We start from the raw sequence: 19,431 nt of genomic DNA on the forward strand, positions 1-19,431 counted from the left end.
AGCAACATATTCAGTATTTAATTAATTACCTATTTATTTATTTCACGAATTCTTTATTATAACTACCTAATTGATATGTGAGGTTGAACGTCCCGAAAACACCATATGATTATGACAGACGCCGTAGTGGAGGGCTCCGCGAATTTCAAACCACCTGTGGTTATTTAACGTGCAACCAATTCTGAGCACACGGGCCTACAACATTTCCGCCTCCATCGGAAATGCAGCCGCGGCACGGAAAGTAACTATCCTGCCTTCTCATCAAAGATTAAGCCGCACGCATATACTTTAAATCTCTCCTTGTAAATATTATTCCTACATGAATTAATCATATGCAGTTATGACGTATACTTGAGCGTCAAAGCACGAATTGTTAGATGCCTTGCGTTAACAGCATTTCAAGTTTAAGGGAGCACGTGTCTTTCTTTCTTTCTTTCTTTCTTTCTTTCTTTCTTTCTTTCTTTCTTTCTTTCTTTCTTGCCTTCTTTCTTTCCTTCTTTCTTTCTTTCTTTCTTCCATTCTTTCTTTCTTTCTTTCTTTCTTTCTTTCTTTCTTTCTTTATTCTTTCTTGTATATACTCAGTATACAGAACGCTCTCAGCAGGCTAACCACCCTATTTCTTCGCGCACATTTTCCGCTACAGATGCGCTACCAAACATCGCAAAGTCGACGCTAACGTGAAAAACACGTGCTTTTCCATCCTCCAGAATGTGCAGAGAATAATGATACAGCGAACTCGTTAATAACAAGTAGTAGGGACAAGGCGACGTACAATTATGAGCTTAGGAGCACAGTGAGAGCATCTGAAAAGCAACGCAGATTCACGAAGAAAACAGACCACACTCCACTTTGCCTAGTTTGTGGTGCAACAAATTTCATGCGTAATGCGCGCGTAATGCGGATTTTACGCATAACCATCCCAAGTTTTCTTTCTGCGAAAACGACATCTTGTGAATTTAGGCTTTTTTAGTCGTGGGTTCTTCATAAGGAAAGGTATGTTATCTTTAACATTGAAAAACAATATATTTCTCATGCTCTCACGTTTTCTGCGTTTGCAATAATTAGAGGCAAGACAAAACGCTTCAATGCTTTCTTTGGGATGGCCCAGGTGCTCTCATGTTTAGAGACGTGTAAGGAGCTTTTTCGAGACAATGGTGGAGCATTTTAGTTTGCCTTGGTAACATTACACGTGCGTAATATACTTGTGAGAAGCTTGTGTCGTTTCCCACCTGAACCTTTTGCATCCTGAAAATGAAACCTTTATAACGGGACAGATGAGGCACACGAATATGGTGAATTTTGAAAAAAGTGACACCACCATCCAAAGGCCTTCATCCCATATTTTGCTCGCACAGACCTACTGAAGTATTCGTACTTTCCAAGAATCATATGTGAATGGAACTGTCTAACTAATACATGTGATGAATGAACTAACCTACCAAACAATTTTCTTCGTCCTTTATCGTTTCGTTTCGCAATTACTTTATTTGTATGTGTATTACCACCCTGCTTGGACCTCGAGTCTGCAGTGTTGAATAAATAAAATAAATAAAATTTAAAAAATCACAGTTTTACCGTATGGGTGGCAGCTAACAATGCTGGCAGCTCACTCTTTTTTATCCGATCTCGCGTAACTCTGCAAAACGCTTGTGAAAGGGCATACGGCCGCTCCAGGGAACGAATCACTTTTCGCAGTCTCCTCGCATGGACAGCACATCGCGTAGAAGAATATATATATATATATATATATATATATATATATATATATATATATATATATATATATATATATATAATATTGAGATCGAACAGACAGTAATGCCAAGGAATGTACAGGGGAACTACATTCCCCTGTACATTCCTTGGCATTACTGTCTGTTCGATCTCATTAATATTGTGTCAGAACACGGAAAAACGAGCCCTTAGATATACACTTCTTTCCCTTATTTCATTTAACGAGGGTCTCGTACTGGCAGGCTTGTTGTCATTAGGTTGTATACGAGGGACTATTAATCAGCTGCCCGCTCGTAATAAGTTCACGGGCTACGTGACGCCAAACATGCGCATAAAAGAGTGGTTCACACTCGTCGCTTGGCTTATAGATGGCGCTGACCGTCACTCCTACTTCTAAATTCACATATAAACCCAAAAAAGTGGACGTGGGGAAGGCCGCTGTGGTAGCTCAGTAGTTAGAGCATCGAACGCGTTATTGGAAGGTCGTAGGTTCGATTCCTGCTCACGGCTGGTTATTTTTTCATCCACTTTTCTTTCTTCTTATTTACATTCCATTGGTTCTAATAATTTCCCCTGTACAGCCCCGCCGTGGTGGTCTAGTGGCTAAGGTACTCGGCTGCTGACCCGCAGGTCGCGAGTTCGAATTCCGGCTGCAGCGGCTGCATTTCCGATGGAGGCGGAAATGTTGTAGGCCCGTGTGCTCAGACTTGGGTGCAGAACCCCAGGTGGCAAAATTTCCGGAGCCCTCCACTACGACGTCTCTCATAATCATATGGTGGTTTTGGGACGTTAAACCCCATATATCAATCAATTTCCCCTGTACATTCCTTGGCATTACTGTCTGTTAGATCTCATCAATATTGTGTTAAAACACGGAAAAACGAGCCCTTAGGTATACACTTCTTTCCCTTATATATATATATATATATATATATATATATATATATATATATATATATATATATATATATATATATATATATATATATATATATCCAACGCATCCTTAGAATAAGGGTTCACAGAGCTGCTCGAGCGATGCATCCTCCGCCCTGGCGTTTTTTCATGCTCCTTCAAGACTACCGGTGGATTTCTTCACTGCTTGAGCAGCAATAGACGATAGGCTTCGCACGCGAGACGGGATGGTGTTATCGCATGCGCCCTCCATGCGACGGAGATGGGCCGGCTCGTTTCATCTCTGCTTCAGCAGCACTCGTTTTCCACACTCCCATGCTGTTCACCGCCGATAGATCATGCGATGCATGGGGAACCTTATCAATTGGGAATTTGTGTGGAACACGATGGCGACGGCAAAAACCCGTCGAGAGTGCCCATAGAATTGCTATTGCAATAAAATATATACTCACACAAGTTCATCCCACAAAGCAGGATCTTTATCGGAGACCACTTGGCGGAGAGCCTTGACCACTGCTGACGGCTGCGAACGAGAAAGAAAAAAAACAAGATATCAGATCAAGTGTGACGTTTAAAACATACCTGTAGCGTAACGGTAAACCAGTAAGTTGCAAGATCAATAAATGGGATATATCGAGAAGTTAGCAGCTTATATAGCTGTTGCGGGAGCCTCATTTTCAAAGCTGTAGAGTGCAAACACATTCCTATATTTGATGTGAGACGCGCGTTAAAAATCTGCAAAGTCAATTTTAACTGGTGCCTGTGGCTTACAGTCAGAGCCATTCTGCCTGCTACTGCAAGCCGGCATTCGCTAATGTGTCACGACTTGCTATGACCGCTGGATGCATGAAAACGCTTGTTCAAATCAAACACAACACAGGCCTTGCTGCACACGTTTAATACATGTGCACCTAAGGTATTAGAAAAAAGAATAAATATTTTTATTTTGGCACATGAAAACGAGGGTTTTAGTGTTTTTTAACAGAATTAAAACTAGCTCACGCATGTATGTTATTATTAATGCGCAAAAAAAACACGTATACAAACGAAAGCACGCTTACACGGACGTTTGTTTTTGATACACACACATGCACGAGTGCGCGCCCGCGTGCGTATGTAAATTAAATGCATTACATTCCTAATAGCGATTTGACGTCACAGCTTCGCTCAACAATCGCGTGGTATCGTCCAGAGTTCGGTTGTTGAAAAGAGAGAGAGAAGGGCAATTTACTTTTTAAACATGTACTGGGCTTATTAAAATGCTTGTATCAGGTTTACGCTGCGCAGGTCGACTCGTTTGTTACCCTAAAAGCAAACTTGAAGGGGAAAAAAAGCAAATATTATGGCACGACTGCCCAACAAGCTCGTTAGAACGCCGCTGCCTAAGTAGCCCGGCTATTTAGAAATGCCATGCTGAACAAGAGATTAGTAAAATACTACCTTGAGTATGCAACTGAAATGTAACACTTGATAGTTATCACATAAAAATAAGCTTCGAGTTCGTCGAAGCTGGCAGTGGTTTTCGCGGATAAGGCAAAAATTTTTAACGAGGGAACTTGCAGCATGCACCCGTGGCACTCCGAAATTATTAATTTTTTTTTGTTCCGAGAGCTTTACACAAGCTGCGCGCAAGCACCCGCGACGGGGGATTGCACTTTTGCAAGGAGGTAATCCGCCGTCGCAATCCTGGCATTAAAAGAGGCGCTTCGAAGCATGGGAGTGCCAATGTAAGGCGAAAACCACCTGAGACGGCCGCGGTAATTAGCCCTCTCCTGAAGATGTCTTTATTTACTTTTCTTGCGGCCTGCGTTTCCTTAAGACAATGCTGTTATATGATATATTGACAGACTTTTTGCGCATCGCACAGCTTTGGACAGTCTCGCTAAATATCGTTTAGTGTCACGATGCGTAGGAACAAGTTAAACTTTGAGAAAATGTTTAGTTCTATGTAAACCCAAACCTCTTTCATATCGTTTTTATATTCACTACGGCCACCTTTATTATTACATTTTAGCAATGCTCGACAACTGTTGAATTTTCTTTTCTTTGTAATTCTGTGGGCCAGAAATATTTTCGTGAACTCTCCGACTCTCTCAACCTTCATGTATTGTGGTCTGCTTTTTGATGATGAACTGATGACCGGAGTTGAAGGTGACATCCCTTCTAAACACTTGATTGATTGATATGTGGAGTTTAACGTCCCAAACCATCACATAATTATGAGAGACGCCGTAGTGGAGGGCTCCGGAAATTTCGACTGGCTGAGGTTCTTTAACGAGCACCCAAATCTGAGCACACGGGCCTACAACATTTCCGCCTCGATCGGAAATGCAGCCGCTGCAGCCAGGATTCGATACCGCGACCTGCGGGTCTGCAGTCAAATACCTTAGCCACTACGCCACCACGGCGGGGTCCCTTCTAAGCACTTAAAAATTCGTCACCGTAATCCCAAACCATGGGTAAACAAGGAAATCGGAGCTTTAATTCAGGGAAAATGCCGCCTTCGTGCTGCATACTTAAAAAAAAATCTCAAACCCACTTTTTACCACGAAATGCGTACTTAGTGTACAAAATAAAAAAAACGCCATTAAGGTGAAAAGAAAGATATACTTTTCTTTACTCTATGTAAAACACACAGGTAATTCCTTGTTAGCTCTGTAAGGCCTGTTAAGTTCTCATTAATATCGGGTTACAAAGTAGACGAGCCCTTAAATTTGCACGTCTCGCATTGTTGTGATGCTGTCTCGTGTATCGCGTTGGTGCCACATTTGGTACGCACAAGCCGAACCGGCTACATTGAAAAGCCGGCACTTGGTTGCCCGTGAACGCCAGCGTCACCAAATAGCTGATTCATCTGTCCGAGCCAGCCAAGCGGTCACGAAACGCCAGCGTCGAGACATACAGATATACGGATGAGAGAACTGGAGGCGAAGAGTCACTTTGACGCACCACGCTCGGAGCAGCCAACCGTAGAAAAACGGTACGAAGGAGACTTACGAACAGGAAAAAATAATAGCCGCAAAGCAAACAAATAACAAAAAGAGCAAGAAATGATACAAGGTATCAGATAATCGCTTGAAAAGAAGAAGGAAAGAGCAGACAAACACAACAACAAAAAAAACCTCTAGCGAACAGGAAGGAACAGGTAAGCACAATGTGAACACGAGGAGAAAACAGGTTTATCGATGCGCTCTTCAGCTCGTACAGCTTTCACTTGGAGGGGCTTTGGTTTCTTTCTACGTGAGTCTTGAATTTGTGGTGAAAGGTCCGTGAGAACGCGTGCGAATATGTGAATTCGTACTGAGTTCCCAAGTTTCGAAAGCGAAGTTGCAGGCGAGGAAGAACGCAAAAGCGAAGCCTACACGAGAGTTGCAATCGCGAGTGAGGAGACAGGACACGTGCAAGACTTCTGCTGCCGTAACGCTCGTACAGAACCCAGAACCATACAATCTCTGGCGTGTAAAGATATTCAGATGCATAGCACGTGCGTGGCTGTACTCAATCGCTGCCCCTAACATATGGCAGTGGTAGAACATTTGATGCATCACCGCTTTGAGAGGCGAGTTAGGGCTTCTACTGAAAAGAGAAAGAGAGGAATACCTAATGGAAAATCTGTAAATGTTTGTCTGGATATTTGTCTGACATGCTACTCCAGATGCTTGGTGACGATTATGACATATACACTGATGCATTGTGCGTGCAGCATCAGTGTAAATTGCACTGAGGCTGCACGCGCAATATAGTGTAGTGCGGGTGCGCACTACACTATTGTATATAGTGTAGTGAGCACCCGCACTACACTATATACAATGTTTCATTCGGGCTCGTGGCCCGCAAGATTGTCAACAGCGCTTTCGTGACACGTAACGCGCTGCTGTTTTTTTTTTTTCGCTATAGACCCAGAATATTTCGTAACTCCAAGTTCGCGTCCCTTTGGACATTTAAGGCCACCTTCAGAGACTCTCTCTGGTGTGTAACGTGATTGACTTCTCGTGGGACGTTACATGGAAGACAAAATGGTCAGTCCGACAGTTTAATCTTGCTCCTAAAGCTGTTTGTGTATGGGACGCTCAGTTTAGTGTGGTGCGAGCATGTTTCTGTTTGATTCAATTCTTCATTTGCGGGTTTAAGATATGAAAACACCAAGACTGGTTGGACCCATTGCCAAAGGCTAGCTGAGCATTCAATTAAAAAAAAAAACGTAAGCCTTCCATTTATACACAAGAGGATTCTTTTGCCTGTTGAGGTCTCGCAGCATATTGAAGCCGCACGAAACAAGAAACTGTACCTATGCTTTTTCATCAGTTCCGGATGTGCATATATATGAACCACGTGCCCTCTTGAGTCCCACGTAATATATACCTTGCGAACGACTGTAACTGTAACAGAACAAGCCATTTTTTGTTTGTTTTGGAAATGAAATGGTGAAACGATGGAGGTACACATCCACCGATTCTCGGTATTCAGTGTCCAGTGAAGCCCCAATTCCACGGCATGTGGAGAAGCATTCAACACAGAGAAAATTCTCGCATGCAAGGAATACCTGGTGCACCATCCCGGGGGCCAGTCGTGCTTCGCGTCCAGCTTGAAATTCCAAACGCGCGCTCAGAAAGCTGCTACTCGCAACAAATGCGGCGCTAAATTCTTCGTTTTTTTTCTTTTTCTCTCTCTCTCTACCGTAAGTGTGGCCCCGTCTGAGCGAACGCGATTCTTTGAAAAGCTTCACAAATGCCGCTTTTTGATCAATTCACGCTGCCCACCATCCTGCTGGATTTTACACTGTGTCACATATTGTGAAATAACTGTTTTTTTTTTACTTCTTCTTCTCGCTCGACGAATGAACGCACTCATGCACCACATCAGTGCTAGCTGGCTTTGCGGAGAATGCAACTTGCAGGCTGCGAAGGCAACTGTACAGCGAGCGATTCGGAGAGAACGCTAGGAATTCAACTACGCCCGCCCACGAGTTGTGCGCCCAGCACATGCCCGGACGTGTGCGTATGCGCGCGCAGTCGGTTCTTGCCGCGGGGCTTGCCGGAATGTCTCTCTGAGCTCGTAGAAAAGCGGCATTCGCTTCAGAGCAGCGATCAATTTACGTACGGCCCGCTTACGAGATGGAAATGGGGCTAGAAGACGTAAACGAAGACCGTTTCGAACACGTGTGCATATAAGGAGAGAGAAAGGCAAGGCGTGACATTATTCTGGACAAATGCTCGCGCGCCTTTGGCGTAAAGAAGTACGTGGATTGCTAAGGTTCCAGGTACAAACCGCAGATATCTTCGTTTCGATGTTCTCAATCTTAGCGTTTCTCTATCTTGCCCAAGCCTTCGTCTGCCTTGCTTTCTTTGCCTATTAAAATACAGCCAATTCTTTCTTTTCATTTCAAGTTGTATCGTGCGCAAGTACAAACAAAACTAGGAGTTGCCAGGTAGGCATTCCTGGATGCACCAGAATCGATAAATGGGAAGAGACAAGTGGCCGAGCTGTGCAGTGCGGGAACTTTGCATAAAAAATATAGAAAACAGGGCAAACGGTCAAGAATGTGGGAAAGTTGAGAGCATTATGCAACTACGCGCGAGAGACTGCAAGCACGGAAAAAAAAGGAGGGAAATCAAGTTCTCAAGCCAGTGCTGTAATCTAGCTTTTTGCATCATTTTAGGCTGTCGTTGAAGAAACCACAATATGGACTGACACAAGAGGCGCGGCGCCGAACTTGTTGCCATTGGCGACAGACTGCACTGAAAAAAAAAGTTGTACGTTTAATGCTGTTCTTCCTTTTCAAATTTGGCTATTCAGAACCATGATGCGCACGTCTGAAGCTATTTTGCTCGTACTTAGAGCGAAGCTGTTTGTGGCTGGGAGGTGATGAAACATAGTGCTCTGTGTGTGCGCCGAAGCTTTAATGAAGAAGCAGTGATAGCACACCCTATAGCTCGAAGGGTCTCCGCGCTTCGAATTGTTTGTCTTGTGGTATTGCGAGCGTATAGATAGAGACAATACTAACTCCAGCATGAATCGCTACCCATTGTGTCCTTTAGGTGTTCCTGATATTCTTTAACCTAACGTCACCAAAAGCAAAGCTTGAACCCCGCATATTTTGTATGTCATCATCATGTTTTTGCAGGACTCACCATTAGAACTTCATTCATTCATTCATTTATTCATTGTGTGTTTGATCAACCGATGGAATAATTCAAGCCTCGTAGGAGGCACGCGTGACAGTTCAATAGACAACGTGCAGTCGTTAGGTTGGCACTGAAATTGACTTCGCCCTTCGCCTCAATGCGGCTACCACCACCGCCGAGTAGCATACTTGCGTCGGCGTTGAGCATAAGGACGGTAAAGCCATCGAAACACAGCGACAACTGCCGCGAAGGCGAAGATCCGGCTTCGTGTGTACAGTTTTGCTGGCTAGAAAGTAAACTGATGCTCTATATCCGTCGGCTAGGCTTCCAGAAGAACCTTATAGATAGAAAATTTAGGGCATATTCTAATACACCCACTACTTTAAGAAATGTTTTTGGTGGCATTACAAGCGAGGAACTAGAAGCTTCCTCACCAAAAGCGTCATCGGTGCTGCTTGTTGTGGTGTACGCTCATCGGTACATTGCCTACACCAAATCTGAAGTGCTCATAAGCTCGTAGCACGCAGTCTGAATGGACTATCAGAGCAGAAGTAGCAAATAAAGCGCGAGTGATGGACTTGCAATATCACTCTAGTTATGTGTAGTCCATATGCCTTCGTGAGAAAAAAAATGGAACCGTTAGTGTTTCGTGTCACCACGTAGGAACTCCATCACGTGCAGATATAAGAGTAGGGAATCGTTCTTCACCGCCGCTTATATAGTAGGCGGGAGTGAGGGTGTGGACTGCGCAATAGACCTGAACCCGACGCCAGCCTGTTTCTATAGTTCTGGTGTCGGAAAGACCACATTATACCAAGCACCGACGAACAAAAGAAAGAGAGAAAACTTAGAAACGTATACGTAAGCGATCCGAGACGATATCATCTGTTTCAGGCCCAGTTTACGTGAGCGCTCGCCTTCCGTGCGAGAGCATCTGTTTGTTTCTTTCCTGGTCCGCTTCTCTATCGCGCTTTTAGTTTCCTCCTCCATAACGGGTCTTACAATAATCGATGACTGAGCTATGACGTTGTCTCGCCCAGACGGTAATCGCCTATTGTTGCTAGAATGGAGGAAACGAAAGAACAAACGGGTATGTGTGCTTTTCTTTCCTGGAGACAAAGATAGAAGGCAGTCGCAAAGTATTGCGGGAGAAGGCACGTAGTTAGGGTTAGAGTAACTACCGTTGTACGTTAAAAGTACCTCGTCCGGGGCACGACATCGCCTGATGGGTCACGCTTTCACTGGCCACAAGCGCCGCAAGAAATAGGTAATGACGCGCGTGACGAGTGAGACAACTCACGTTTGTTCTTTCTCCTTTTAGAGGAGTGTAACAACAAAAAGCATTCTGGCCTTAATAGGAAAGATGACGTCTAAGACGTGGACAGGGAAACTCCCATTCACCATAATCATAATGCCAGAAAGCGAGACAGACAGAGAAAGGGAGATGTATGGGAATGATAGAGGGGTTACACAGAAATCTACAGCTTGATAACTTGTATTAAGAAAGCAACAAGGTATATGACAGGTTGACAGGAAATGACGAAGAACAGTCTCTAGAAGCGCCACATGAAGAGCGTGCAACGATTGCCAGAATAACAAGGTACAAGCGTTGCTGCAGAATGACATTGTTGTTCGAGATGTCAACCACTTTAGCATGACGCTGCAAATCACAATGCTACAAATCGCCAGGTTCATACAATATTACATATTGCAGAGAGTGAGTGAGTGAGTGGGTGAGTGAGTGAGCGTGCGTGCGTGTGTGTGCGTGTGAGTGCGTGCGTGTGTTAGGAGGGTGGGATTTTTGTAGGTAGCTTTGCCGCATTGTAATACTGTTTCAGGTAGTGCACCCTTTACAGGCGAAAAACGAAAGTGTACGTGAATGCTTGGGGGCAACCTCACTTTCGACGAAAGATTGAGTGAGTGAGTAAGTGAGTGAGTGAGTGAGTGAGTGAGTGAGTGAGTGAGTGAGTGAGTGAGTGAGTGAGTGAGTTAGTTAGTGAGTGCCAACTAACAGTTTCGGTTTTGCTAAAGGACTTTCCTTATGGGACATTTTCCGAGCTAAAAGTAGACAGACATTTCCATGTGTACAATTAACTGAATAAAACATGAACGCGCGCATTATACGTGGATAAATATGCCGAGTTAAACAGGGTCAAATCTGCTGTATGGGAGCTCGAACAGTTAGGACACCATATTCATTCGACGTGGCAAGCTCTCCCGGCGACCAGAAATATATTTCGAGTTCCCATTACAAGGAGCGTCATCAGATTAGTAAAAAAGCTGCTAAATATTCAGCTGCCAAAGGAAAGCCATCTGTAAAACGAAAGAGCCAGGAAGTAATCAACCTGATCATTTTTGCAGACCAGTAGGCAAGCATATTTTGTTTACGACATCATACACCACCTTCTTTTTTCGCGAAAGGAACGTATATATTACGCCCTCGTAAAGCTTGCTTGCCGTAAACATTTTTAGAAAACCCCTCAACCATCGAAGAAGCTCGCATGAAATATTACACACAGTTGTTACAGCACAGTACTATATATTTGCATCTGAAATATTATGCATAGCTCCAGTAACCATGACGTTACGCCTATTTTTCACGACTCACTATAGATTTCCTCTCTCGTCATTAATAAAAATGCTGTTTCCAGCTAATGCGTCCTCACTTCGCGCAGCATCGTCTCAAAGGTCATATTGAAATTTCTGGTATAAATAATCTGTAGCGTTCATCTAAAAAAACCTGAGTATGTGCGTGCAAAAAAAGTTCGAAGCTTGCCCGAATGGTGCAAGGATGAAACCATCAGCGGAGCTACTTTTAAACCTAACTAAGTCTTGCTAGTAATGCCAAGATGCTAAGTTTTTTCCTAGTAGTGCTAAGTATGGCTAGACTTGGCAAGATATTTCACTTGACCATCTGTTGCGTGATGCTGCATTGTTTTCTATTTAGTCACGTGAGAAGCTGTTACGTGTGTTTAGTTAAAACGCGTCGCGTAAGTGACTGTTACGTGATTTGTTGCTGGCGCATATTGCGGGGAGAGCTATTACACGATGTTGTGTTATTTTAGTTAGGTGACTAGATACTGTGTGGTTTTTAGTTGCGTGGCTAGGCATTGCGTGATGTTGCGTGATTTTTAGTCACGCGATTAGTGTTTATGCGACGGTATGCGATTTCTGTCCCATGACTAGTTGATATGGTGACGCTAAATCGGCGCAAGTGTTGTGGGAGCAAAAAAAAATCGAAGAGCACGAAGCGAGCACGTACAGAATCACAATGACGAAGAACTCTGTTTTCTTTTAATTGTTTAAGTGCTCGTTGAATTTTTGCGTTTTGCCGTCTCTCTAGAATTTGCAAAACGAAGCGAAAGCGTGCGCAATATAATCATGGCCACTTTGTTCATGCACCGGTCGGTAATACTACAGAGACCACGATAGCGTCAATGTAATATTAATTGTTTGGGTTTTACGGGCCATAACCACGATATGGCTATGAGGTACGGAGCTGGGAGAAAACCCGGATAATTTCGGAACATCTTAATTTCTCTAGCATGCACCTCAATACAAACACATAGTTGTTCGTGTCATTTCGACCCACTGAAACGCGGCCACCGTAGCATGAAACTGAGCCCGCGGCCTCGTGCTTGACAGCTCGACGTTTTACATGCCAGGATATCCACGTGACTGGCCTGATTTGACATATTGTTAATACGTATAATAAACAGAGGCCACCGAGTAGTAAATTCCGTGACACTGTGAGATGAAGAATGTTCCGTGTCATTGAAATATCGTAACGCACACAAAACATATGAAATAAAAAAACACAGTCGTGGCCTGTGAGTAGATTACTATGATGTCAAATATTCGCCTGTTTTAAAAAGCACGAAGGCGTGACAATGGCCTTGAAGTGTGTGTGTGCGTGCGTGCGTGTGTGCGTGCGTGCGTGCGTGCGTGCGTGCGTGTGTGTGTGTGTGCGTGTGTGTGCGCGCGCGCGTGCCTGTGTGTGTGTGTGTGTGTGTGTGTGTGTGTGTGTGTGTGTGTGTGTGTGTGTGTGTGTGTGTGTGTGTGTGTGTCTGTGTGTGTGTGTGTGTGTGCACACGCGCGCGCGCTTTAAGTTTTCCAAGATACAGTCATCGATGTATAAATTGCTGGTAAGCATTTACAAAGACATTTCTTTTTTAAAGTTACCAGGTGCATGTCGCAAGACACGGATCTCGGAATATCATGCTGTGCCTTGGAGAAAAACGAGCCCTCATCAAACATATCAAGGTTGCTTTTATAGAGGGGATGTTTTAGAATTTTGCAATGAGTTCTTTGTGCCTAGTATAAGTTTCACCAATGCCTAAAAGAAAACAACTGATGTGTAACTACAGAGTTAAAAGCAGTGCTTATGACGTACTAAACAAATGTCTCGTTCTCGCTTTAGACTAGCAAAAGAAAGCATCGTTTCTCTAGAACATGATCATTGTGTATTTTCTTTGAAGCACGCAGCTTAGCTATAACATTACCAGTAGCTTTCAACCTTACCAGTAGCTTTCAGTGAGATAGACTGGTTAGCATCCCTGCCTTTATTTTCCCTCCTGTTTCTCTTTCTCTTCAGCAAGGTGCTGCTAATTACAAACTGAGCCCATGCTGCATTGATGCTGAACGATTGCTAGATGTTCATATTAAAAATTGAGTATTGTCACTTATTATGAGCACATTTTTTATAAAAACACACTGCGCATTCGCAAAGATCTGGTGTTGCTGCATCATCTAAATAGTTTCACGGAGTTTCATTTCTGTAACCTAAACGAAAATAATTTTAACCTGAACAAAATACGCACACGTCATTATTTTCAATCAACACTGGTCAACACGGCAGATCAGTGCATATTTCGTATTTCAGTTTGAAGTGGTTTGGACAGTGATATTCATATTTACTGCCCCTTGCACGTACCACAATGAAAGTTTTGTAACTGAAAATGTGGTACCGCTGCACAGTCTGTTGTGTTGTTCTTTTTCTTTTTTTAAGCAGTGCCCATAAATATAGCTCCGTATTTTACGACGCCACTGCCATGCGTTGTGCTCACCGTAAAACTGCTGCTGCGACGTATAAAGTAAACTTTATTTTCCTTTCTGAATGCTATACATTGCCTCGTGAACGTTTGATTTCGTTCACTCTTTATGGAGCGTACAACTTCGCGAATGATCGCAAACTTAATGGGCCGACAGCGTGTGCAAATAAGGGAAAGTCAAACGTAAAAAACAGATACGTTTTCTCACGTGTGTTTTACCTGCATTGAAACAACGCACTTGCCCTTTGCCTGGCCATATTTTCAGCCAGATGTCTGCACTCCTTCACAACGCACTAATTGTATCGTAGTCTTCTCTGTACCTTCGGAGGAGCTACCAAAGAAATTATCGATTGAGCCAACGCGCGACATTTGTCATCATGTTTTGGGCAAATTAAGCAGCCGTGAATTTTCACTAATGCCTTCATATCTGCTCACAGGACCACACGAATCAATCGTGTTCCGCGAGCAATCGAAGCGTCTATGCAAACTAACACATTGTTCATGTGCGTAAGTCCACCTGTATGAAGAGCGGCCTCTTTGCTTTGTATTAAGAGATACTCACGTCCATTTGACTCATTTCGACCTATGTATCTGCGTTTCTCATTGACTCTTTGACTTTAAAGTGACTTAGCAAACAAATATTGTCATGAAAGCGCAACTATATCAACAATTTTTTACAGCCAATAAAAGAGAATATGAGAAGATCTACTCCTTTTAGGGGCGAAGCTCCTTATAGCAGCACCTGTTCGTCCCTCGTAGCCATTGTAGTAGTGTGTAACAAGTATAAAACTTTGACCTCCAAGGTAGTGCTGGTGAGAGATTTCTTTTGTGCGTTGTTGAAGAATAAAAGATAGTGCCCAATGTACATGCCAAGGGCTGCTAAGGCGGAATGAGAGACAGGAGAATTCGGCTTTTTGTTAACGCGCACGCTGCGAATTTTTTGTTGTTCAACAACACACAGAAGACAAGAAAGGGTTGCTACGTTATACTCGCTGGGCGTAACCTCCTATGTTTTAGAAAGGTTTAGCGAGCGTTGGGCCGCAGTGCCATGAATACAGTGAACTAGTATATACCATGAACTCGAGGTGGTTAAAGGTGGGAAGTAGACCCGAAGCGCAAGCCGTAAGAAAGTGTGCGTGTGCCACCTCTCGTTTAGTCCTTGGAATGTCCGCTGGATGGCGGTGCTTCTATATGAGGGATATATGATGAAAAGATGCGAGATGGTGGTACTTGGAGTGCTGAATAGGTGGACGAACGGACACACAGACGGATGCATGTATGGACACACGGATGGCTGCACGGACGGATGGACGCATGGACGGACGCAGGAGCGGATGCATGGACTAAAGCAAAAACGGACGCACAGGTGAACGTGCGGATGCACGAACAGACGCACGCACGGACGGGCGGATGGACGCACGGGCGGCCACACAGACGCACGCATGGATGGACGGAAGCAAGAACGAATGGACGGATGGATGCTTCGCGCTGCTATCCATCATGCACTCCGTGGATATGCTGCCATTTTTTCCTTCCAAATTATATCACCCGGAAAGGAGCGGCCTCATCGCTGCTGAAAAACCACGCGGACTGGAACAGAAATCATGGACGATGATTGTGAATGTTAACAAATAGCCTGATGTTTCTGAAGGTATATTCACTTCATTAAAAAAAAAGGCACTCGTGAGAACTGCCTATCTTTGTTACAACATATGCAGTATGTTAAGTAGCGCTTGTTTTGTGATTATGTAATTAGAGACATTTACCAGCACATCATTGGCGATCTCTCTCCGGCTGTCGCCTTCCGGAAGGTGTGCGTGCGACTACACATCTCCACTTCGAAGTGGCTTTGACTTTGAAAAGAGGAAGAAGAAAAAAATAAGCACAGTTCCGTTACTGCCTCTACCGATGGAGGGCACCTCCACAGTTCTACGCAGGGAATGGGGAAACGGGAATCTCCACTTCCTTCAGTACTATTGCATGTGCACTCAGAATTTACTACTTAAATTTTAGTCAGCGGGGCTTTTACAGTCACGGCAAATGAAAAGCAGAAGCTGGTCGCAAAGTGAGCACGCAACTGCATCGTCAACTTAAGCGAAGCATCGGGTCCGTTCAATATTTTACATCACGCCCCTTTTAACGCAATAAGGAGACCATATTGATAGCGATTGGGAACTCGCCAGCATGTCCTGTCGTTCGTCAGTCGCTTCACACACGTTTAAACGCGGGTGCTCGTATATACTGAAAGGGCGCACGACCATTAGAACCAGCAACGCCCCATTATCCCAAAGAGGCCTCTCAAAGCTCTGGCAGGACGCCAGACTGGCAACTGCTGACAGAGATAGAACGAGCTTGAATTGAAACAAGCATAGTGGAACGAAAGTTAAAGAAAGCCGCATCTCTCTACGTAGTTTCACACTCAGTCGTACAAGAGGCCAATGCATTCCACGTCCTCGCTGCCACTTCTTTCGTCTTTTCAGACGTAAAATATGGCATCTCATCTTCCGGCGACAGCCGCGCAGACAAGTGCAGTATGAAACAAGCAGCTGACTAATTAATCATCATTACGTACTCTTTCCCGCATATTACTGCGTGTATTAGCATGATCGATCGGTTGCTGGAAGCCATCACATTTGCTTTTACGAAGCGTTCGCTTTGCCAGCTGACCAAACCAGGATGCCTGCCGATGAGCCGCGGCTCTGCTAGCTAAAAAAATAGCAGCAGAAGAAATGAATGTGCGAACACAAGCGCATGACAAATTTCCTTTTTCTGGTATTCATCCACCATGTGAATACGCGCATACCGTCCACAAATTTTCGCTATGTAGCGTTTCCTAACAAAGCCATCATGCAACCACGCAATGACCTGTTTCATTTTTTCTTCACCCACTCCCCTTTCCCAGTGCAGGGTAGCCTACCGGGGCTTAGCCCTGGTTAACCTCCTTACCTTTCTCCTTATTCTCTCTCTCCTCACAGCAGCACAGACGCGTAAACTTCGAGGGGATATGAAGAGCTCTATTCACCGCAAGAGATTGCATCTCTCATCTGAGTGGGTCCCGGTGTGCATCTTCATTACCACTCATTGCTGCTGTGTCCTGTTTATAGCAAGGAATAGTTCTCCATTTTGATGCCACGCGCATACTCTTGGCTCAATATTCGGGATTGCAGGCGGTATTGAAAAAAAAAGTGGCTATGTTAATGCAAACCTTCACTAACGTGGACCAGGTCCGACGAGCTTCCTTTCTATGCCGAATACACGCTAGTGTCGACCTCAACACGAGGGCCTTTTTCTTTTCTTGCAGGCTGCCTGTACTCAATGTGGGTGCAGTAAAGGTAGGTTAGTACCAACTATTTTCTGTGTATCATTTGTTCCTCCTTTGTTTGTATTATTCGTGAAGCTTCCTGAAGAAAGCGTGCATGGGATGCCTCACGCAAGATGTGTTCGTTAAGAAGCGCTCTTCCTTGCACTGAGCAGCGTAAATACAAAAAGGGGAAGAAGAAAACGCCGATAAATATCCCGGCATGGGCGCTTCGTTGAAGAAACAAAAATAAACATGAAGCTTCTCATCTCAGAATCAAACAACGACACCCGAGGCACACGTTTGTGTGTGCATGCTCGTGTGTACGCGCTCAATGCGGGACACCATCTAGCTATCAGAGCGGCAGCAAATGGCGAGCACCCTTTTACGATCGCCCCGGTCAGCGCCGCCCAGCTTTGTCCCTCGTTTACGACTCGAAGATCGGCGCCGCAGCATCGCGAGAATCTTTACCGCAGCTGGCCTGCGTGTATACCACGCGGTTACGCGACCGCTCCTGCAGCCGAGGCGACGTAATGGCGGAAGGAAACCTTCGCTCCATATGGTGGTTGCCCTCTGCAGCCCTCTTGACCAGTGTATACATCATTGCGGACTGCCCTCGTTCTTTTGTCCTGCCGGAAAACTCGGAACTTTCTTGTCCGAAGTCGGCTCGCACAAAATTGCCACCACTTCTCTGCCCTCTGCCAGTATAGCTATAGTAGTCAACGTTACCGGTGCGAGATGCTCTCCACGCTTTTGCATGAAACGAGCTACGCGGTTGGCACGAGAGACCGTAAGCGCAATTTCTGTCTGCAGTGACCGAAGGTCGTACTTCGCTCGGAAATGCTTGTGCTCTGTTTCAAAACAGCGCGGCAGGCACGCATTCACTCAGTTGGAGACTGATTTCTTTCGCAGTATGAGCCTAGCGTTTCACCCCGTTTGAACGCATTTTTTTTTAATGGCATGCAGTTTAAAATGCAACGTTGCCATCCAGAATGCCGGCCGTATCCAGTCAGAGGAATGGCATGCGCAGTGGTATGTTCATCAGAGTTAGAGAATGGTGTGCGTGTGCGTGTGCGTGTGCGTGCGTGTGTGTGGGTGTGTGTGTGTGTGTGTGTGTGTGTGTGTGTGTGTGTGTGTGTGTGTGTGTGTGTTTACGGTGTTTGAGCGAACGAGTTATTTTTGGCCGGTGTTATTTATTGGTCGTAGTCGCGGTTCTGACAGGAGGTTTTAAAGAAGTAGAATACGGAGAGTATAATTCGTAACCAAAACCCTCTAGTGGGGTCAGATGAAGTTGAACTCATTTGTCTGCTTTTTAATGTTTTGTTTGGTTCTCTTGAAACAAATTTATACGTCAAGGCGGGGATTGATGTGAGTTTATTTACTGAAATTATCCTCCCCAAACAAACGCAGGATACCATGTTTACACAGGAAGCGGGGTCCTCTCATGGCAGCCTGTCACTCAACTCTCAACATGCGAGCCAGGTTCTTGGCTTTTCAGCTCCTTATTTCATCCTGAATATGAACCGCCTCACCTAACTTCAGTGCTTGATGAAGTAGAGACGATGCAAGCTACACGAGGACCCAGCCTAGCAAAATTTCTAGCTCTTGATGAGCGCCGCACACACAAAGCACGGCGAAGCCTGTTGCGCGTGAAAAACTGTATACCCGAGACAAGCAGTTCGTTGCGAGTTAAATATCATCTAGTCCGTGACCGAAAAAATCAAGAAAGATTCAAATACAAGAAATGGCCCAAAATTTTGGGCCCGGATGAGGATGGAACCAACGCCGTCGGCGGGACAATTAGGTGTTCTACCACAGAGCCACCATATTTGTTGAAACTGTTTCAGAAAGAAACGCTATATGAATGTCATGTAGTTGAAGGAATCTCCTTAACGCATCACGTAATGCGTGGTAGAACAGTAGACTCGCGCCAGGCGTAGAAAGATGTGACTTGAGCAATGAGTGTGTGCTCTAAAGGTCCACCTATTACAAAGCGCTCAGACACATCTAATCATAATGAGCAGCAGAACCGTCAATAAAGTTAACAGCTGCGTAGGTTCGCGTGTTACTCTCCGGACGCGTCATGGGCCCATCGCTAATTCGCAAAAAAAAAAAAAAATAACTATGGCGTGGTTGCCAAGTAAAACCTGTGTTTGCAGTAGGCGTTCCATTATACTTGGAAAACGGGCATTGTTACGTGCACGGTCATTCGTTTTCTAACGGCACACTCAAGGCGTGCACCGAAAACCGAAGCAGGCAAGCAGATCCGAAAGGGATGCTCACGAGGCTTGATTACGCTATCGCGATC

At 44.7% G+C, this 19,431-nt stretch overlaps 1 protein-coding gene across 1 annotated transcript in view; it reads right to left on the bottom strand.

The window, feature by feature from the left end:
• Gycalpha99B (guanylate cyclase 1 soluble subunit alpha 2) overlaps positions 1–19,431 on the bottom strand; it is a 135,865-nt gene that overhangs the window by 41,977 nt on the left and 74,457 nt on the right. The window contains exon 2 of the mRNA XM_075878658.1: positions 3,102–3,172. Coding sequence (XP_075734773.1) covers positions 3,102–3,172 — 71 coding nt within the window. The remainder of the gene's footprint in view (positions 1–3,101; positions 3,173–19,431) is intronic.

Source organism: Rhipicephalus microplus, chromosome 2, assembly GCF_043290135.1.
Source record: "Rhipicephalus microplus isolate Deutch F79 chromosome 2, USDA_Rmic, whole genome shotgun sequence".
NCBI lineage: Eukaryota > Metazoa > Arthropoda > Arachnida > Ixodida > Ixodidae > Rhipicephalus > Rhipicephalus microplus.